This window comes from Folsomia candida, unplaced genomic scaffold, assembly GCF_002217175.1.
Source record: "Folsomia candida strain VU population unplaced genomic scaffold, ASM221717v1 Fcan01_Sc021, whole genome shotgun sequence".
Taxonomy (NCBI): Eukaryota; Metazoa; Arthropoda; class Collembola; order Entomobryomorpha; family Isotomidae; genus Folsomia; species Folsomia candida.
The window spans coordinates 2,443,112-2,465,929 of record NW_019091213.1 but is presented as its reverse complement, the minus strand read 5'-3'; the positions used below and the strand labels follow the sequence as shown (position 1 = coordinate 2,465,929).

The following is a 22,818-nucleotide window of genomic DNA, read 5'->3' as shown; positions in this document are numbered from 1 at the left end:
TTCACAAAAACAAAATTCACACAATTCGTTTTGCAATTTTGCAAAGCGAATCCTACTTTTCCCTCAAAACAGCAAGGCGCGAGGAAAAGGTGAGATTTCAGTCCATGTGACAAAACAAATCATGCAAATGAGAGCTCAACTGCTATTTAGGGATAAGAGGTAAGCTATAAAACTATAACCCCCACTTCATTTGCTCGGGCACACCCACCCACTTATTTGCTAATTAGTTTGAACAGGAGGAGCTTCCTTCTAGCTGTAAAACAGATCACAACCGGTTGAAGAATTTTAACCCGACAACAAACAATTTGGAATTTGAGGTATGCAAAAAATTAAATTTCAAAGATCACGAATTGGAATTTGTAATTACCAAAATGTGAAATACCTGCAATGTGTTCTTCAAAAATTATACAAAACAACGAGATGCATTTCACATCTTTCTTTAGGATTATTAGGATGCACTTTACCTCTGAAAGATTTGAAAGAAACCACATACAAAGTAAAAGTTAACGTTTAACAACTTTTCGTCTTTATTCTGTAATAATTAAGCAACCATCTTATCTATGTTACAATAGAAGGATATACATTTCATTTGTTTTGACGGGTGTGAATCTCACATACAAAAATATTTTACCCTTAAAATTTTCCATGAATTAAATAGTGTCGAGATCTTCTGGCCTGTGTCTTAATTATTATGTGCGTCCATATCCTATCCGTATACCTAACTAATTAATTAATTAACTAATTACAATAATTAATTAACAATTTGTCGTTCTTTCTCTCTCTAACTAGGATCTAGCAACGACGCTTTGAATCCAGTCGTGGTACTTGGCGACGTTGACGTAGACACCGGGAACACCGGCTTGACCGCAGCCTACGCCCCAGGACACGATCCCAGCGACCTGCCAGACTCCTCCCACTTCGCAGACGAGTGGTCCACCTCCGTCCCCTTTGCAGGCGTCTTTGCCCTCTTCTCCACCGGCGCAGAGAAAGCCGGGATGTAAGACAAAGGCGGCCCCCAGACGAGTCCTCTTCAGTCGCTGTTCGCATTCAAAGTTGTTCACGACGGGGAGGTCGACTTCCTTGAGAACGTTCTGGTACTTGCCTCGCTCTCCGAATGCATCCTTCCCCCATCCAGTGACGAAGCAGCGGTGGGAGGAAACGTCCATAGACGAAGGTGGTGTGCAGACGGGAGAAATGTGCGGGCTGTAAGTAAGGTAAGACACGAAAAGTTTTGTTAAATTTCGACCAGATTTACGTGTGGTTGGGTGGGTAGAATTTTAGTTACTCTCATACTTTTGTCTAAAGTCGACGAATCCTTCGAGTGTGACGATGGCGAGGTCGTTAAAGAGATTTCCAGCGTAGAATTCGGGATGGAGGGTGATCCCAGCGACGTCCCGTTCGACATGGGGGTAGAATTCGGTCTCATGGTTCACATCCCACTCTCCCAGTCGAACCCTGATGTCCTTCGGAGAATGACCCTTGATGCAATGTCTATAGAACATAGGTTAAATTAAGTTGCTAGTTTAATATTAAATACAACTTCTGGTTTAATTTTCTACTTACGCTGCCGTGAGAATGTGTCTCGAGTCAATCAAGGCTCCTCCACAAACGTAGACGTTGTCGTAGCCGTCCTTCTTGAGAATAGCCACCTGCCAGGGGTACTCGCCGTAGTCGGTGTCGCCATCGACATGACCTGGATTAGTGACACGACCCGTGATCCCGCGAGCATTCCTCTTTCCACATTGTCCAACTCCGGCAGTGAAGGGATTTCCATTTCCGACGGAGAATGGTCCTTGGCCAGGAACGTGTTGGATCGAGTTCTGGTTTGGGTACGGACTTTGATTAAAGCTGTTGGACTGCTGGGACTGAGAAGATTGAAATTGGTTATTGGACGAAAATTGGTTCTGATTCTGACGTGGGGCTCGGCAGCAGACGTATCCTCCTGGACAGGAACCTCCAATGTTGAGTTGTCTCTGAGAAAATAGAGCAAGGCGTATTTTAATTATGGAGGCCTTATCCAAACCGGAAGTGGATTACATACAATTTAAATAAGTAATTAAAGTATTAAATTTTTAATGTAATTGTTACAGCATGAGAATTAAGAAAATTAATGTTTGTCAGTATTTTATTTAGAACTTGGAGTGTACCAACCAACCAACCAACCACCAATTCCACACCCACCGATTGTCTACGTACTGTTTTGTGTTATTCTCAAATCGCTAGTAGTCACTTTCTTTGTGAATCGTGTGTTACCTGTGCACCATAATTTCGAGGTTGAACGTCGGTGGTGGTAGAATTGGTTTCGGTTGTGGCGTCGGACTCCAAGTCGGTGGTGGTGACGTTGTTCTCGTCGTCGGTCAGTGTGTCTCGTCGTCGTCGTCGTCTCGTAGTTTTTCCTTCATCGGGAAATGTCACCCTGCTTGTTGGCTCGTTATTATTATTAAAAGACATTACATTGTGCCCTGAATTTTGGTCTCGTGTTTCGTCAGGGAACGTGATCAATGAGGATGAGGCAGAGTGCGTGTGTATGTTTGGGGGCAGCCGTGTATGAGCAGGACCAGGAAGGTTAGTATTCTGATTATTAGTGTTCAACTTTCTACTCCCACGGACAGAGTTAGTCCCCCAGTTCGAATTGTAGTTGGAGTTAGTGGAATAACTGTCCCCAGGAATGCGGTCCTGCATGATGGACCGGAAACGGGAGTTGGTTAAGGCATCAATATCACCAGAAGAATCGGAAATTCCCTCCTCTTTCAGCAACGTGTTAAGCAGACTCTCTTCATTCGAGGTTAGACCAGAAGCTTGATTTCTAATGGGAGAAGATACCCCGGAAGTTGACCCTCCACCACCACCAGCAACCCCAGAAACTGTGTCAATCAGGGAAGAAATCCCGTCTCGAATCCCACTAAAGATTCCCCCACTGCTACTCCCAGAGTTAGTCGTCTTAAGACCATTATTGGCTGCCCCTATCTTGTCAAACTTTGTGTACCCTCCGTAACCTCCCAAACTACTAAAACCGGAAGTCGGCGTCGGTGTGCCGTAACTATAATACGGCGTCCCCACCAGTGAAGACGAGGAAGACCCAGTGCTATACCCACTCGACGGATAAGGTGAGGAATAACCATAAGGCGGATTACTAATCACGGTCGCTCCACTACCTTCGCTCCACCCTCCCACGGAAGTGGACAACCCTCCCGTCGCGTGATAGTGATCGTGATGATGCTTAACTTGATGATGCCCCAGAATTTGCACGGGGACTGGAATCTCGACCGGATGTGGGATTGGGACGGGCACGTATTCCACGCTGTTGTGCCCCCAACCGTGACCGTACCCGTGACCGTGACCGTAGTGGTATTCCGGCGCACCCCAACCGAACTTGTCCCCTTTTCCTAGAAGTCGCTTGATACCCTTGAGGACGCCCAGGTTCGGCGTGATGTGGAGATTGACGAGGGGGCGGAATATTTTGGTCTTGTGCTTGTCCTTCCCCTTTTGGAAGGAGACCAGCGGGTTGATGGAGATGGGACCGAGTGGGATCCCATCTTGGTACGGGTTGACCCCCAAGTGGGGATTCAGATGAGGCGCATAACCCCCCACAGCCCCATGATTCCCACCAGGCAGACCGAAACTCACCCCAACCGTGGGCTCCATGCCAAAAAGTTTCCCGAAAATCCGAAGTTGTTGCCCATCAATTTTAACCAACTGGGTCGGGTCATCCCCAAAGTCGTAGCCGGCGAATTTCGTGAGATTTTTGAGCATATCAGAGTCACGGAGCAGGGAGCCGAGGAGGCGACCCTCACCTGAAGCGGGCATTACGTGTGGTGGAATTTGGTTAGCTATCTAAAACGCGTGTCATTTCCGGTTTGTGTCAAAAAGTACAAATAATAGTCATCCAAAAAAGACATGAAATAGAAGAAGAAATAGATTGATGATACTACTGGAACTGGATTATGAGTATTTCCAGTTTCATGATGATGGTGTGTTAGTAGTCTGATACCCGGGTATTAAATATTTTGGATTAAATAAAACTTACGGGTTCTGAGGTACCATCTCCTTCACTTGCAGCCGTTTCCTCATCATGATTCTCCTCTTGTTGTTGGGATGCGCTCTGTGGGAAGTTGTTGTTGTTGCCTTGTTGACCATACGTTTGGACTTTTGTGACCTCTCGCCTTCGTCGCCGACTTGGCGCCACGGTGGTCGTCGTCGTCGTCGTGGTAGTAGTTGTTGTGGAATTGTCGTCATCTTCTTCTTGACTGGACAGAGCTTCGATGTCAGTGCTCAAGTGACGTGCCTGATTCTCCTGGCTTTCTTGCCCGCTGACCTCTTCACTCTCCTGGCTGTCGGGTTGCTCTTGACCTCCGAGGAGTTCGAGCGTGGTGGCGTTGGATTCGACGAGGGAGGCTGTGATTTTGTTCCGGGGATCGATTCCAAACCCGACTTGACCATAATTGGGGGAACCCAGGCCGGAAATTACTTGGTTTCCATTTGTCCCAGAGGACACAATGTCAAACTGGGCGCATTCCGAGATGCGGACGCACGTGCAGTCCTCGACCCTGTTGGAGTTGAAGGAGTAAATGTCCCCACCGTTGTTGTTGTTGCCGTTGTGGTTTGGAGTTCCGAGCGCTGGGATTGTTTGTGGTGGAGCGGCGATGGAAATTGGATTCTTGGCTCCAAGACCATACTCGTCACCGATCCCAATCTGTCCATACACTGAGTTTCCGTAGCCTCCACCTGCAAATTAATATTTAATCAAGTTGTTTAGGCTTTTGTCTCATCAGTGAGATTATTTTTTACAACTTACCCGAATTTCCTATTCCAATTCCTCCCGAGCTGGACGGCGTGTGGTGAATGTGATGATGAACATGTTCCACGAGCGGCTTTCCACCCCCAATTCCTCCTCCCAGTCCACCTCCATAAGTCGGTTTTGGAACATACTGTGGCGACGGTCTGAGTGGGATTGGTCCCGGTCCTGGTGGATGGTACACTGGTTTCGCAATGGGTGGACCGTACTGTTTCGCATAGGACGCGTGGTGTCCTCCACCACCATACCCACCACCTCCATTAAAAGGAGGGGGAGGAGGTCCTGGCAGATAACCACCACCTCCACCATGATGACCTCCGTGATGATGACCCTTTTCCAAAGGCACGGCCGCAATTGGGTACCCCACCGGTTTCAGCGCGACAGGTTGGACCAAGGTGACGTCCTTGGCTGGGATTCCTGGTCCCCATCCTCCCCCGTGACCTCCATGATGGCCTACGGGACGAAGACCATGGTGACCTCCATGATGTCCATGTGGTGGTCCGCACGGCATAAGTCCCAACCCACAAAGTTTGTTGCGAATGTAGCCACGAGCCTCGACCTCATTTCCGGACGCGAGCTGTTGCTGGATGACGGGATCGGAAGCAACTTTGGCCAAATCGGCGCCATTGCCATTTCCGCCATTGGTGGCAGAAGAGAGGTCCATGCTCTTTCCGGAACGGGCTGAGCGGAGGATAATGTCGATGGCCTCGTTCGCCGCAGCTTCGTCACTCACATCGGCGGCGGAGGAGGAGGATGAGTCCATGAGGGGAATGACCAGATCTGATTCTTGCGGAGCTGAGGACATTCTCTCATTCGTCGAGGGGGCAGAGGAGCCGGGAAACTTGAGACCTTTATTTTTGGGAGAGGAAGATGGAAAGAATTGAGAAGCCTCGGCCACGTAAGGGTCGCGATTTGAGGTTGTGATGTCAATCTTGTGACTGCTCGATGTTGGGGAGGAGGACGAGGGAAAGATGGATTTTGGAGCGTCACACGTGCAGGACGCTGCCAACGCTAGGGTCACCAGGACACTGGTCCATCCTATTCTCGGAGGCATTTTCTTTCCGATCTGTAATTTCGAGTTGTTTTCCAGTCTAGTGAAGTAAGCAGATACATAAAAAAATATTAATTTGCAGGGATAGAGGAAAAATGTAGATTAAGATTAGTTCATGGGGATGATTGGATCGATAATAATTTATTAATGGGCAACTTTCCATTTCATCTTTTGTCTACTAAATGCCTTGTGTGGGTGAGTGAGAGCATTATTCATCTTATTATGTGCATACGACGCCTATTACAATTTGAGAGGAGAACTGGTTCCTTCCCTTTACGACGACTTCCTTCCACTCGAAATAATCTAAAATGTCGTGGTCACTCACAAATCCTGCTGCACAGCCTTTTATTTAATGTTATCACACCCAAACTAACAGATCATGTAACGGAAAAGGTGCGAGAGAGTTTCTCTTCTGATCACAATCTCGCTTTGTTTATTCAAATCCTATCGTATCCCATTAAGTATTATTACGACGCTCCTAAACTTGTCACGTTACGTCAGCTTGTGAGCTGTTGGAAATGCATAATAACTCAGATTTCGTCACGGTCCTTCCATTTCTAATTTTGGATATTTAACCAACCACATATTTCTACAAATAAGTTTTCAAGATTGATTAATTATGCTTCGCTACGTGTAAAAAAATGTTTTCCGTTTCATCTAAATCTAATAAATGCGTAGTGACAATGACATTGACGTGATTGTGAACCAGAGCGGAAAATCAGACCTGGTGACGATTTCCATCAAAAAGAAAAAGCTAATTGTTTCATTTCTTCGTCTTGGCAGTAAAAAAAAATTTAAATGAGGTCTCCTCCTATGCAAATAGTGATAGAAATTGCAGATTGCTTGCTGCTGCCAAGTCAATTTCATGATAAAACCATCATCTACGTACGTACAACGTGACAATGGGACGATCTATCTGCTGGCGTCGGTCGTGCTTGGACGATTTCTACTACCTCGCAAAGACAAAGTACGCTGATAAATGACTGACTAGAGGAAAAAGTGAAATTTCAAATTTTTCTCGATTTGCTCATTATTCCAACTATTTTTAAAGTGATGAATTTCGTTTAAATCAAAATGTGCTATACAATAATGCAGCGACTTACCTTTGGTTTTATGGTAGAAAATCCGCACAATTCGTTTCCACCGACGCACTTTTTACAAAATATTCTGGACCAGTTTCGGTTAAACTCAGATTTTATGTATGCACTTCGGGTTGCGTTAACTCACTTTTTGAGATTATTTCCAAAATTCTGTCTTTTAACTTTGCATTCAATTTTATGATAAGCTGTTGTGCTCTTGTTGGCTGTCTGAGCCACTGTGTTGTTGATGACAAGCGGCGCAGCGTGGTTATATAGTGGGGCATGAATTTGAGATCCGCGTTCATGTACAAAGGGCTGACATTAAGGTCTGTCGTCGTCCCTCATCATCCATCCATCGCTGTAGTGCATATTTATCTCCAACTACATACACATCTCGCTGCCGGTATGACTCACAACAATCGAGTGGCATTGTTATTACCGTGTGAAGGGGTATTTTTGCCAACTAACCAAGTAATAAGAACGAGCTACATACATTAGAATTGCAATGTTGTTGGGAATTCTCACCTTACTCAACCATGTTGGTTGGCTGTGATTGTTGAAGGGTGCCTTACAATACAATCTGCAGTTGGGGGAATCCCGTGCAAATAGGTGTGCCATGCGATCTGATCCAATTGCTGTGAGGTTGGTTCCCTTTTCCGCTGGGGATTCCTTGCCATTTTTATTATGCAATTTTTGCTACCCTTCAGTGCTCCTTGGTTCCTTCTACTTCGATAAATCTGATGTTTAACTAGCATTAAATTCTTCCAACTAATTGAACCATTCGATTTGTGAGGAAGTCTTGAAATTATAAATATTTACATGGATCGATAATTCCCACAAAATTGACAAATTATTGTTAAAATCCACTGTATATATGATTGCTGCTGCATGGGCTTCCCTTGTTGGCTAAAAGTGAAAGTAAAAGTAATTCCAGGAATGCACGCAATTATTATAAGTTAAAGCAGTGCATAAATGGGTCAATCAAAAGTGGGATCAGGTTGGTTTGGTTGTTGACACGGCGCATGCAATGTTTATTTCCAACAAGACATGGAATAAGATGAATGAATTATGATAATGGAGATGAGAGATGAGCTCACAAGATGTTATGTCATCAGGATGCAGATCTGCACAAATTGCAACAGTAAACAATCAGTGAGCTGTTAACTGCATCCTCATTAATAATTTTAAAATGCATGTTTAACAAGGTATACGTAAGTAAAGTACACACGTCTTGGTACGTATGCACTTATCACCACCACCACTGCCGGATGGGATTACTTACTTACGTACACATGTGTATTTAGTTGGTTGGGTTGATGAGTACATGTATTGTTGTGTGTGTGCAGTTGTTGTTAATTGTTGTATGCACTTTTGTACACTAATTATCTCTCTGCTACTCATCGTCTTTATGTGCATTATGTAACTTGTGAATGACTTGTCTGTGCTGAAATGGAGATTTTATCGTAGGGAATCCCCAAGTTGGGCTGCTTCTTTCTTGGGATCATAAAATTGGTTCATTCATGCCCTATTTTTCTCTCCTTTTATTCTTCTCAGCCCCATTTGAAGGGTTGCGTTGACTGGGATTTCCTCAGGAAGGAAGGACCAGCAGATTTCAAGGGGTTAAAGAAAACAAATATTAAGCTGGTCTTTGTTCGTTCCTTCCTTGTTTATTATGTAGATCCATACGAGATCTCCTTCTTGTCCTTGGTAATTTCCAGGCATAATAACAATTGTGCAAATTTGTACGAGTAAGCCATGGTGTATGAACTCTTGCAAACAAGAATAAGTAATTTCAGTTTTTGTTACACCCGGATCTCGCAGGATTTGGGAAAGGTTTAATTGTCAAACGTCTAATTTAAGGGTTTGACTAACTAGTGACTAAGTTTTTTGCAACTTTTGCTGCTTTATGACGAAATGTTTCCCCTTTGCATTACGTCTTTAATATTTGTTTCGGTTGAGTAATACTGCGTGAGAGACTTATGTATAACTTGTGGTGTCTGTGGTGTTTGTTGGATGTATCTTAATAACTTTCTCCCGGATCTGTAGCAGTAAAAAAAATATGAAATTGGAGGAAATATGTTGGCATAAAAAGTTTGCAAAAAAATCAGTAGAAGAATCTGTGTGTATCTTATATTTTATGAGCCCTTATTTCATATCTTAATACGTAGGATGATTCGTGTAGGATTTATGACGTAGTAAAATGTAAGTGCGTGCAGAGTTATGCAATGTTTTGTCCCCCATTTCTTGTACGGATTTTTATTCTCAGAGAGAGGGATGCAAATTGAGATTTTTTTTCAATTACTTGAGATGTTGGTGGGTGTGTAATTATGCAATTGTGTAAAATGGCTTGATTTTAAATATATGAAATTAGTAAAAAAATCAGTCTTCCGTAAATAGCGTTGCACATGATTTACGTTATGCTAAAATTATTATGAGGAGAATTATCTATGGGATAGATAATTCTCATAGAATTCCAAACGTGGACGAACGCCACAGTTATTTAAGAAGCCACAAGGCGTTCATGTCATTCGGGTGGTGGCAGCAGTGATAATAATAAAAGAGTAAATATTATATTTTCTCCCCCTAAATGGACACCTGGCTGCGACGCCATTCAAATAACGACTTGTGTAGATATTAAAGCAGAGGAGAAAATATAAAGCCAAGTATAATTTGTTATTTAACAAGTACCATATTTGACACCTTCACAATATTAATTTAGCCGTCAATATTCAATTTCTCTGCTCCTTCTGGCAAACAAATTAATAAATCAAATCAATCTGAATGCACGGAAAGGAAATGAGGATTAATTAAAGTCGTCATCACGAACGCGTATCTAGAATACCGATTAGGAGTTGAAATGCAGTCTCACTTCTCATCATGAATGCCGCTGAGACTTTCATGACCAAAATACTGACCATGCATCCATCCACATCCGCCCACCCAGGAGTCACACAAACCCATCAAACAACTCTAAAACTGACCAACACTACGACTTTTCTAGTTAATGAGCAATTGTGTAATGACGATCAATGCCAATTTTTTTCTGGTTTTCTCTTTATTTTGTTGCCTAAATTCCAGGTGAAGGTGCCATAATTTTTGCGAGATATGGACCAAGACCATGATGAAGAGGAGGAGGTTTCCTCCTACTGGGGATCCGATGCCAACACCGCAACTGCTATTATCAACTGCGACGCCGATAGCAAAGTTGAAAAGATGGAAGTAATTGCCAGCCCTACGCCACGTCTTCTTCGTCATCCTCTCGGAAAAGCTAACTCGTCCCAATCCTCATTCTCGTCATGTTCCCCAGAGGATGGTGACAACGCCTCCTCCCCCAGCACAACCGAAACAACGACGGATACGCCGCCCACTTCCGGTGAAAGTGGAAGTAACCGAGTCATATTTGGGGGCAGGAGCAGTATAGGAATTGAATCTAAAAATGCCAACGATGGTGGTATTATTAAGGACCAAGTGATAGAAATAGGAAGTGACGACGACGGTGACGATATTGGCGAGGCAGATGAGACATTCTTTGAGGAGGAGGGCAGCAGCGGTGGGAGTGGCGTCGCCGAGAGTAGTCAGAGCAGTCAGATAAAGGCCATCCAGTCAGACGTGGTGCATCAAATATGCTCTGGGCAGGTGGGTTGCAATCGTTTAGTAATTATTGTCATCATTTCAGTATAATTACTAGAATCAAAAGTAAGCAGTTGCATTAAGTACGTAGTTGGTGACATTAGAACGACATGGTCAATCAGCTCATTGTTATGACGAGAGAGAGAGATGAGAGAGGATGTTAATAATTACTGTACTTTTTATTCTCACTTTCCATTTTGTGATTGCAGTAGAGTCTCTTTATTATTTATTTTGGATTGGATCCTGTAGTTCAGTGTCCTCGACCATCTATTGTCATTTCTGTTATGATCGCTTTGTTGACAGTTAACGGATTTTTTTTACTGCTGATGAGGTCCAACAATTTTATGAATATGACATGGTCACTAAAGTGCCAAACATCCATGCCAAAGTGATTTGAAACTGGATTTAATTAAACTCTGAAACAATGGAGTTATGAGGTGCCAATGAGTGTCGATGAGTAAAAGAGCAATCGAGAATGACATTGATTTGTCCAGTGGATCATTAAACGCATTTGGGTCAAGTACACCGATTTCATATGAAAACCGATAGTTTAATTAATTCTTTACGCAATAATTATGACTAGTTAACTGAGGGGTAGACAGGATGTCACAGTTTTACTAACTAAGGTCGACACTGTCTGAACCATCAATTACGTCACTGCAACAATTATTTATTAGGTGATCGTGACCTTATCAACGGCTGTGAAAGAGCTTGTCGAAAATGCCCTTGACGCTGGCGCAACTGCCGTCGAGGTTCGTCTCCTCGAGTGGGGTTCCTCTCTCATCCAGGTCATCGACAACGGGCGGGGCGTTGACGTGGACAATTTTGAAGGACTGGGTAAGTCTTAGGTTATCCTAAGCGTTGCTTAATTATCATCCACTTATAACTTCTTATTCTTGTCTAGCCTTGAAACATCACACTTCAAAACTATCAACATTCTCCGACCTCGGGACAGTGGACACTTTTGGCTTCCGGGGAGAGGCTCTTTCCTCCCTCGCAGGCCTAACTTCCACCGGACTCGTCATCCTCACGAGGTCATCTGGGTCACCGACCGGCTCCTTGTTGACCTACTCTCCTTCCGGAACGTTGATCTCAGTTGCCCCCACTCACCGTGAGGTCGGCACGACAGTCACGTTGAGAGACATCTTCGCTCCACTTCCGGTCAGGAGGGCAGAATTTCTCAAGAATTTAAAGCGAGAGTTTAACAAAATGGTGGGCGTGCTGAACGGGTATTGTCTCATAGCGAGAGGGGTGCGGTAAGTAGATCTTAATAATTATTAGCCAACCCTTCAATTTTGTGTGCTGATTGATTTTTGTTGTTGTTGATGCAAATAGAATCACGGTGGAACACAAGCATGGAGAAGCTACAACTTTCTCTCCAGTGGTTTCTGTTCCATCTACGAAAACGTTGCGAGAGCGGATCGTTGGGGTTTTTGGGGCGAAGCAGGTATTTACCACAGAACTTTCGGGACTTTACAAAATAAATTACTACTCAGTTTTTTTGGGTAGTTGGCTTCGCTGGTGGAGTTTGAGCAAGAGGAGGTGCTCGACGAGGAAACGTTGACAGAATTCGGGTTAAATTGGAAGACCTTTGTAAACGACCGATTTTTACTCGAGGGGTACATTTCGGGACGGAATGCGGGACGAGGGGGAGGAGATCGACAGTTCTTCTTTGTCAATGAGAGACCCGTCGATCTGCCAAAGGTACCGTTAGGATTGCCTACATATTATGACTTCGATTTATATTTCTCCTAATAATTGTGCTTATTTCACAGATTAGCAAGATTGTGAATTCGGTGTACAACACTTTCAGCACACGAGGAAGCAGTTCGTACCCCTTCGTCTGCCTCAACATCAAGACTGCGAGGGAGGACGTGGACGTTAACGTCACTCCAGACAAACGAAATCTCTACCTCATGAGTGAAAAATCCCTGTATGCCATCGTTAAGGTGACCAATCGGAAATTTTGGAGGGGAGAGGAATTGAATGAATTGTTATGTGATAGTAACTCGTGTCGTTTTTTTACAGGCATCACTTGTCTCCCTTTATACGACGGAATCGTCGTCACTCTCTGTTTCATCATCTTCACAACAGGTCGGGAAGCAGTTACCGTCCGCGACCATGTTTTCTACTCAGTTGTCCACTTCTGCTACAAGGCAGCAGCAAAAGGCCACCAAGACGACGACTACGTCACCCTCGTCGTCACAAATAAGGAAAATGCCCAGTTTGAGGGAACGGTTTGCTAAAACTGGAACCAACTCGTTTGGTCATTCTTCGTCGTCCAATTTCAAGCATACCAAACCGTCAAACGTGTCGGCCTCTGGTTGGATATCCACTCGTAGGGGGCCCATCGTGCATGTCGAGAGGAAAGTTCTCAAGAAGGAAGAAGAGCACGAGGAAGAAGAACCTGAAGCAGCAACTGAATCGGAAGTCATTCCCGTCGTAATGGATGTCAAGTCTTTACTGGAGCAACGCAATGACAATTCTGCAATGTTACGACGGCAAAGAAAGCGAGGTCATGATGATGACAAACAAGATGAAATTGACGACGTAAAAGTGTGTGTCTTGTATGACGACGACATCCTGGCAGTAGGAGACGACATCAACTACGACGCATCATTACAACCCAGCGTTTCTCTCTTCATTGATTGGGAGGAAATTAAGGAAAATGTGAAAAGAAGAGCTCGTCTGCAGGCAGAAAATTCTTCCTCCAAGACTTTCAACCAAAATTTCCGTGCCCGGATTTCCCCCGGAGAGAATGGTGTGGCGGAAGAAGAGCTGAAGAAGCAATTGAAGAAAGATTCCTTTAAAAAGGTGAGTAAGAAGTAAGATATTATTATGGACGATTTTGAAATTTAAAATGTTTTATGCATTTTGCTGCAGATGGAGGTGGTGGGTCAGTTTAATCTTGGTTTCATCGTGGCCAAGTCTGGGTCAGACTTGTTCATCGTGGATCAGCACGCGTCTGATGAGAAGTGGAACTTTGAAGAGTTGGAGAAATCGACCGTGTTGCAAACCCAGAAGCTCATTCGGTACATTGCTTGACGATGAGACATTAACGCTAACGTTTACATAAACCAATTTTCTATTCGCTTTTTCGGTTAGAATCGGTTTTGATTTGTTTAATTTGTTTGTCTTTTTCTGACAGTCCCCTCGACCTCGGCCTTCCCGCTGTGAGCGAAAACATTGTGCTCGATCATTTAGAAACGTTTCGAAAGAACGGATTCGATTTCGAAATTAATCCTTTGGGTAAATGAGTATTGAAATTTGATAAGCAAATTAAGATCCGTTATCAATGTGTCTGAACGTAGCGGAACCCACCCAGAGAGTAAAACTGGGCAAAATACCTTTCTCCAAGTCGTGCGAGTTTGGGAAGACTGACGTTGAAGAGTTGATCTGGATGCTGGAGGTGGTACTATTAGCTGATTGTGACCGTAATAAAGTTATTAATTACCATGTAACAATTATAATAATTATAGGACTGTGACGAACCCTACTTCTGCCGCCCCTCGAAAATAAGGAGAATGCTGGCGTCTCGCGCCTGTCGAAAGTCTGTTATGATCGGAAAGTCTTTGACGGGGGTTGAGATGCGGAGCATTCTGGACCACATGGCGGCCATGGACCAACCCTGGGTATCCAACTATGTTAATTCTTTACTACTTTTAAATTCCTGACTCGTCACGTCACGATCATCGGAGAAAAAGGATTGCAATTCGACACCCACCACATCACTGTTTCGCTCCGCCGAGTAAATTGTTCTGGCTGTTGAGTTGTTAAAAGGCAAAAAATTAGTAGTGGTGATGGTGGTGGTGGTGCTGGCAGTAGTATTTGTGTCGTATCCTGTTTCGTGCAAAAAATTGAATGGGATAAAATTTCGAATGAATTGAATTGACCACCGAACGTGAAAGGGTTACATTAACTTTTTGGTCTTTTTTTTGTCTCAGAACTGTCCACACGGAAGACCAACCATCCGACACTTGTTCAATGTAATGCTTCTCCCCGACTATGCAAATTAGGATTCGTGCAAGTATTTCGACGGGTGGAGGTCGAGGTGAAGGTTCTAATTAATTATGGCACCTGCTCCTCGTCGTCGTATCGAACATGGTACATCGTCTCCTAATTGACGCTCACGCCCAGGAACTAAATAAAACCAGGAGGAGATAAGGACTCACATACACTGAGGAGCGAGATTGATTAATGAGGCCTTTACGCCTACACCCACCCACCCAGACCGATACGTCGTTTAATTTAATGAGCAGATTATTTAAATTAGTGTTACAGAGTTGAAGAGCAGATCTCATATTTTCCCCAGTGATGCGATCGAGTTTATGAGATTATTTCGTTTAATACGCAATAATTTCTCACTTCAGATTTCAAGATTAGATATATGTAATTGTGATATTAAGGATAAAATACGTTATCATTATGTGGTATGATGACTATAATTAAGTCTTGTAATAGTAACTTTTAAGGGTGTAAAGTAAAGTACGCTTTTTTACCAGTATGACAGGAGTAGTAGATATTATCATCTCTTGTACCTAATTTAGAGTCACGTTGAAATCATGGATTAGAAGCATCATGCGTGATGATCTGTCCTTCTGCGGTTTTAGGAAGTTTAGTGGAATTTGGTCTCCATCTTCTTTTGTCTGTTTGTCTGTCTAGCGCATGTATACAATTTTAGATTTTCAATCGTGACCAAGACACGACTACCTCCATTAGAACAGACACAGACTAGAGAGAGATCAAAGTTTGATTTCTGTATCGGATGTGCAATTTAGTCTGGTGTGTGTGGAAGTAGAACTTGCACACAGCGTGGGTTTGCTTACATACTTGACGAGATTCGTACAGTGCACGACCCGGATCTTGATTTTTTGCTTCCCGACTTCTTTGCGGAACTTTTCCAATCAGTGAGCCCATTGTTGTCGTCAACCAGATCGGGGCCGAACATAAACCATGTGATCCATTTTTATCCCCACCCCCATGACAAATATGCCCCATCTTACAATTACTATGAGAAGGATATCTAGGTATCAATCACCTGCTTTTTGCACAGTCCGAAATGGACGACTCTCCTCTCCTGAAATCTAAACCACCCACCACCACAGCCATCCATTTATTTCATCTCCCTCCTCTTCTTGTCCAAGATGAAGAAGCAAATCAATCAGAAGCATCGAATTTCATCCATTACTGCCAACTTTTTGCACCTCCTCGCTCCGTTCCGTTTCATGATAAGACCCAACGCATTAAATAAAGCGCTACTAAAAAAACGAGTCTAGAGATTGATCCGGATTTCAGGAGCGTTTTAAACCTCACTTAAAACGTCTGACTCATCCCGCCCGACGCGAGAAGTAGTAATCGCACAGTTAGTTTTTAAGAAATGGGATGTGGTGTTGGTTACACAGCCAAACTGCGAACAAAGGATTCCTACAGAAGAATGTGCAATTTAGACTCAAACAACATTGTTGCATGTAATCATCTCAGAAAGAGATCGGAGGTAAAGTATGCGTGAAATTGCAAGTTTTTTTCTTTATCTTCGTACATGGAATAAATTGTGCATGCAGTATTATTAATTTGCAATTGGGACTACTGCATGTATTACATAGGAGGAGGCGGATACACTGCATGAACAAACGGCTACTACTGGATTTATGTATGTTGTTGGCTAAAATGCATCCTTAATTACTACCCGTCCGTCCTCCTCCTTTTCTTGCAATTTCTGTCCTTTTTTATGCACCCGGCTTATTATTTATCGTGTCCACCTAAAGAAGTGGTCCTGTTCTTGGTGCAAGAATAACGTGTAGTATGTCCGGATTCAGATGAAACTGGGAAAACCCAGTGAGTCGAGGTAATAATAATAAGCAGTGCAACAAAAGTGTGATAATAATGACATGCACAATTCTCCTGGATGAACAGGAACACAATGGGATCCTTTGTGTTTAAAAATATACTCATTATTTCGCATTCTTGTGGTTGGTCAGTAATCAGGAGTCCAGTCTGCGCATCCTTCATTATTATCTCGCCTGAGTTCATCAAAGATGACTTAATTCATAATTTCCTTCATCTTTCGCCATTTTTACCAAGTACATATTATTTACCTCGCTGTATTGCAAATTCTATTTTTCTATGCATTTCGTGGGGATGATGATTACCTTGCATGCATGCACATATTTTGTTTACCCGTTGATTATCGCATGCAATATTTTATGCAACTCTTCTACCACATCTTCATGATGATGAACAATGCAGAATGTGTAAATACGTTCTTGTGTAGGGACCACACCCTGCCCTAAAGGAGCAAAATGTAGACTTGGTAAACCCACGTTGTTCTGTATCTTCTTATTTATTCCAACTCGGTCTCCTCTTCTTCACTACAGCTAAGTTATTTAGCCAACAGGTGAGTTGAGTCGTCGGATTGAATCCAATAAATAAATATTTGCCGTGGAATTTCAACTTGAGTGAGACGAGATACAAACTTTTCCCCTTGTCAAGAAGAAGACGTTCATAGATAGATACGCTTCTGAGATGAAACTGTAGACACAACCCGAGTCGCGAGAACAGATCTCTGCGTTGATCTGGATTAGTTTATTTGACACCTTCTCAATTTTTCCAAAGTGAGGTGGCTGTGGCATCCTGGAGCGTCGCTCCAACATTTATTTCCAGATCCTTAACTACTTTGTCTGCACCTTCGCCATTATTACAAAATCCGATTTATTTACGACGATATCTTCCTCTTATCCCCGCTTGTTAACTGTGTTGTACGTGGCTGCTGAAAAATCGACACGATCAATAAAAAATCAATCCTATCAACCGTCTCCTTAATATTCTTATCTGCAACTAGTCGTCGCAATAAATTGGAGGCTTAAACAGCCTAATAGTTCCACTCCCTCCCTCCCTTCGTCTCCTCTACTTATGCAACTTGTCTGTTTAATTCATTGATTTTTGCCGAAATCAATACCTCATAATTTAAATTATCAACATGATGACGATTTGTCTTATAAATTATGCAATTCGAGACACTCTTTGATTTGAAAAAATTGTAATTTAGACGGACCAAATTCCGTACGTAGTTTTATTGGCACGCACACAGGAGACAAAAGTTATTAGGGAATCATTGATCTGCAAGACTGATTGATCTTTTTTCTTATCATGTTTTTTATTCTAGTTTGTTTTGACGCTGACTTTGACATATTAATCTGACGAGTAATCGTACAAGAGAGATGAAGAAGACGTTGTCTCATCAATGACACGATGAGAATGGCAGTGACACTTGTTATCCAATCCAATAAAACTCATTTCGTGGGTATGATCGTCCCTTAAGTCAGCCTTTTTCTGTCGAATTGTCTGTCTGAGTGGAAAAAGGTTTGCAATTTTGAACAATTGACAGGTTTCAATCCGCTTAAAAGCTGTTATTTATTTGTCTATGGTGTGACGCTTTTTAAAAGTTTCTGGTAAATGCAATATCATAAAAGAGAATTAGATAGATTAATTTTGCGTGAGTTCGAAATTGTTCAAGGAGGTAAACCTACTCTTTTCCAAGTCCCGTCCCGTTTTTCCTAGAATTTTCTATCTCTCAGATTCAATTGTAATTTGCTGGTTTTAAATCTACAGATTTGTTTGTATTAATTTGTGACCTTTATAATGACGATACGGCCGTTGAAAATTTTTAGTGACGAATGAAAAATGGAATGGAATGAAAAAAATCGCAACTAAATATGTGAAAAAACGGTTACATATTTACACCTATATAGTTGTGAATATTGGTTAAAACTCTTTAAGAAAAAATTTGAATTGTGGTTAACGTCTTACAAATAATAATACCAGTCGTTATTACAGAAACACACGGACTTTGACAACCAATACGAGCACTAAATTCACCGTGACAAATACAATTAGAAATTTTGTTCTGACTTATCACATTTTCGAGGCCTTTACCTCTTGCTGCACCCGAATATTCTTTGCAAAGGTTAGACTTATGTGCAGGAGGTTACTAATGCGATAATTACACCAGTTTGGTTCCACTAATCAATTTAATGTATCATTATTTTGCATATTTTGCATACTCTGCTATGCTTTCAAATTTCAGAATAATTGCCATTTGGATTTATTTGTGCTAAAAATTTATGATTATTGCTGTCATCTCGCTAACTAATGTTGAATTTTTGAAAGACGAGAATGATTCATTACATCGGCTAATTTGGGCTGGGTTAGCTTTTCGATGGATTCGATCCAGTTTTAACATGCAAAACATGATTTGATTTGATATGAGTTAATCAGATGGGACAAGATCGACTAAGAAAACCGACAAATATTACAAACGATCCGTATTGGGCAATTATTAAGGTGTTGATTTTATTAAAAATCGATAATTTCCGTAACAATTTCATGATATGTAAAAATATGCCCAACTTATTAGCATAAATTTTTAAAGTAAATCATTTTATTTAATGATAAGGTACTCTGATCCTTTAATTTGATAGTTTGTTCATTGTTCAACAGCAAAAAAAAACGTTTTTCCAAATTTGGCAAGAATTTTTGCAACAAATTGAAATTTTATGTTGTGTTTTAAACGGTGATTTTAACCTGAACTTTTTTGTTGGAGTAAGATTGCAAATATTTAGTTGTTGAATCAATTAAGGAGTAATCAGCGTAAAATTAGGAGGGACTGTATAGCATTTTGTGTCCAGGTGAATAAATCAGTCTGCTTAGGTGGTTTTTGTGAGCGGTGGAAAAACAGGAATACATAATAAAAAAGAGCTTTAAGCAAATAATACTGCAAGCACGCTCATTTAATTAATTGGACGGACAATCTCATAAACTTTGCTAGTTGATGATGTGATACGCTGTTTTCTGACCCATCTTCTTCGTTCAGGCCAGTTTGCACGGCCAAATGGACAGGGTGACAAAAATCTCTTGTCAAATTTGCGAATTTTTACCAACTTTGAGATTTGCTTAAAATTTAGACACGTTTTTATTTAAAATGTTTACGAACTTTGAAATTTTCAGACAACTCAATTTATTCCTACATAAAAGGTCTATAATATAATCGTACCCTGGGTTTTGCGCTTTTTGATAATTGTACCCAAACCGCAATTAGTTATTCAAGTATTTAAAATTAAGCAAGAAACATGAAACTCGCTATTACCCATTTTCCTTAAAAATGTAAAAAAAACAAGACAACCATTCCGCCACGATGCCACGAATTCGTTTTGTTTATCTTTAATTGTAATTACAATGTCAACTGCTACATCTAAAATAAATTAGCAAAATGAACCCAACGCCCACCCACATTCTTTCCCATCCACTTCCATTACATGCATATTTGCATGCTAAATTCGCATGGTTGGCAATACATGCAAAAATCTAAGCTTTTTTCGGATCTATGCATACAATCAGATGTATAAGAATATCACAAGAATGTTTTTTTCCCTGTAAACGAGGCTCAAGAACAATTGAGCTACTAATGAATTCACTTTTTTTAGATTTCGCAAATATTTGCAAAAACATGACAGGTCCAGCCAGATGACTAATAGGTAGACACACATATTGAATAACTTCCTTATTTGAAATTCAACCCAAGTCCGGTATCTCTTCGAAGTTACTTGACTTTTTCGCAACAAAAACAGGCGCAAAAACTATAAAAATTAATAAACCTTTCTTTTATATAGGTAACCTTTCCCTTACGAATAACCTTTAAATTATGGACACGTGTATTCCGTACCTACCTACCCACCGACCGCCGTCGTCGTGTCACGTAGGCAGACTTTAATATCGAGAAAGTATGCAAATTTTTCGCAAATTACAGATTACCCGCATGCAATGGGACTGAATCATGAATGGAGTAAACTTTATTTTAAGAATATTAATAAAGCAGAACAAGTTATGCGAAATAATAAAATTGTCAAAAAATTAATAAATTACGAAGCTATGCAGACACTTGGCCACTTGGCCTCATCTGTCAGGCACCTTATTTAGAGTGAGATTACGATCTCTTAAAACCATTTTCCCGAATCATGTGAAACTATTTTTATGCGTGTTACATACAAGTTGTTTGCCTCACCTTTCGTGAGAAGGTGACCCAAACAACCAGTCAAAACACAAGTTTGGTTTGTTTTGGTTTCTGCAAAAATGCAACCAACCGGTTGTAGCCAGTAGTAAATACCAAAATTTGTGGAATAATAAAAGTGCAACAACAAGTCGCTTTTTCATAACTTTCTTTAATAGATATTCTTAAATTCGGGGGAGTTACGCGAAGGTGGGAATACAATGAACCTGCCGGCGAGGCACGTGGATGACCGGAGACGACCGAAAAAAAATCTGGACAATTAGATTCATCGGATTAGCAGTGTTGACGCTAATTTAATTAAGTGCATTTCCCTAATAGTTATGCATATTCGTGGACATTGCGGTCTCATGCGTCGTGTCAAAAGGTAAATATTTAGTGCACCACACGCCGACTTCTTTATTGGAGGTGTCACATGCACAATCTCGTATTTAGTAATGCTCACTTTCTCCCCACTTATTTAATTGAACGCAACCTTTTCTTAAACTGTTTTCCTCCAAGATTGACAGGACAATGAGACCCGCGAGACACTCGTGTCTAACTTGTTTAAGATTTATTGTCCCAATATTGTGACACGTCGTCATCACCAACCAACGCTGATATCTTTATGGATGATAAGACAGGTAGATTTATTTTTTACTGGAAGTTTACCAACAATGTGACCAAATGTTGCATACCGACTGAAATTAACATATATGTAATATGCATTTTGCGAATTTCGGAATGTTCGGTAAAGATAGTTACCTGCAAATATAATCGTGGCATTACTTCGCTAAATTTACTAACCCTGGTACTACAAATTCATGTGGTGATAATTTTCAAATTTTTATATTTTTAGACTGCTCTTTTTTGGTCATGATTTTGTAATTTGCACAAATCGTACCGAAATATTCAAATTATGTTACAAGTATTCACTTACGTAGCCATGAAAAAATAAAGATAAGCTGGATACATTTCCAATGAGCCAATATTATATGTTACCTCCGTGCAAAAATAGTAATTTGCAATATAGACAAGCGTATACTTTCCCAACCTGGGATTACAACAAGTTCATTATTTTATCACAAAAAAGTTTACGAAACTAAAGTGCAAAGTTTTTCCTTGCAAAAAATACAGTAATAAATCGTTCATCGATATGTCGTTACAACTGTATGTAAATAAGTATGCAATTAAATTGACGAGATGACGACATGAATGTGACGAAGAGTGTCATTACAGGACAATTAAGAGGCAAACATTCCAGGAGGAAGAGATGACGGGGCAGATAAGGATCTGATCTGATAAACTCCACCACTTGGCTAAATCTCTCCTGTGTCAATGAAATGTAGACGATATGCAAAAAACTAGTTTTCTGCACCACATAAAACATCCCTGCCTATAGTGGCAATAATTGTGTCAGAGAAACCTTCCTGCTATTGATAAGATGAATGGCTAAGGGGCAAATAAACTGCCTCAAACGGACATAAAAACCTGGCGTCATACAATAAAATGACACCACATGATAATTATGTGATTTATGACCTTTGACCTCGTCCTCACGGGAAGGGTTGGTCGGAGGTCAAAAATATTGACGGCATTCATTTCGCGATGAAATTTCCTTTAAAATGGCACCTCATATGACAATTAGGGTTAAATTTAATTTAGGACCACACCCCCTCGCGCCTTGAGGGGTGATCCGATTTACTCCATTTTCGAATCTGACCCAGAATTAAAAATCAGAAGCACGATGGCGAAAACGACGTTTGATTAATAATTATGGTAAAGCGTTCTGGAGATAAATATCCTGCCCACGGACAGGTAGACGGATGGACAAAACGATCACAAAAAGCGGCTGACGCCGCTTAATAAATACGAACCGTTCCTTGCATATCGGGAAAATAAAATTATTTAAATTTTTATGCATTAATAAATCAAATCGCATTTAATGATGGGGAGCAATTTGACTCTGGTAGTGGGATGTTAAATACATACGTGAAAGAAGGGATAAAATGGGTGAAATATTTTTTAAGGGAGCAATAATTTGGATAATTTATAGATCAGCTTTTGGTTTCGAAATCGGAAACAATTCTTCCAAGTATGGGCACAGCGAGCGAGAGGTGAATACTCGCAATGCTTTTGCAGAGATCAATATCCGCAAAAAAATTAGATTTATGTATCCAAATAAAAATTCGTAATTAGTTTCATAACTTTTGGAAAAATTTAA

At 41.3% G+C, this 22,818-nt stretch overlaps 2 protein-coding genes and 1 long non-coding RNA gene across 3 annotated transcripts; 2 read left to right on the top strand and 1 right to left on the bottom strand.

Moving 5' to 3' along the window:
• Positions 1-48: 48 nt before the first annotated feature.
• LOC118438457 lies at positions 49-659 on the top strand. The gene is made up of 2 exons (XR_004836800.1): positions 49-159; positions 228-659. It is a non-coding gene; the product is annotated as an uncharacterized LOC118438457 (long non-coding RNA).
• On the bottom strand, positions 504-7,177 carry LOC110858657. The gene is made up of 7 exons (XM_022107489.2): positions 6,950-7,177; positions 4,796-5,886; positions 4,028-4,725; positions 2,254-3,834; positions 1,564-1,973; positions 1,294-1,491; positions 504-1,203 (listed from the first exon to the last, which is right to left on the bottom strand). The coding sequence occupies exons 2-7, from the start codon at positions 5,847-5,849 to the stop codon at positions 786-788; spliced, it is 4,359 nt and encodes a 1,452-aa protein (XP_021963181.1). The 5' UTR covers positions 5,850-5,886; positions 6,950-7,177; the 3' UTR covers positions 504-785.
• LOC110858656 (mismatch repair endonuclease PMS2) lies at positions 1,082-15,060 on the top strand. The gene is made up of 13 exons (XM_022107488.2): positions 1,082-1,214; positions 10,004-10,561; positions 11,233-11,392; positions 11,460-11,811; positions 11,891-12,002; positions 12,065-12,259; positions 12,331-12,504; positions 12,584-13,369; positions 13,439-13,587; positions 13,704-13,804; positions 13,867-13,964; positions 14,035-14,187; positions 14,500-15,060. The coding sequence occupies exons 2-13, from the start codon at positions 10,031-10,033 to the stop codon at positions 14,569-14,571; spliced, it is 2,883 nt and encodes a 960-aa protein (XP_021963180.1). The 5' UTR covers positions 1,082-1,214; positions 10,004-10,030; the 3' UTR covers positions 14,572-15,060.
• Positions 15,061-22,818: the final 7,758 nt, after the last annotated feature.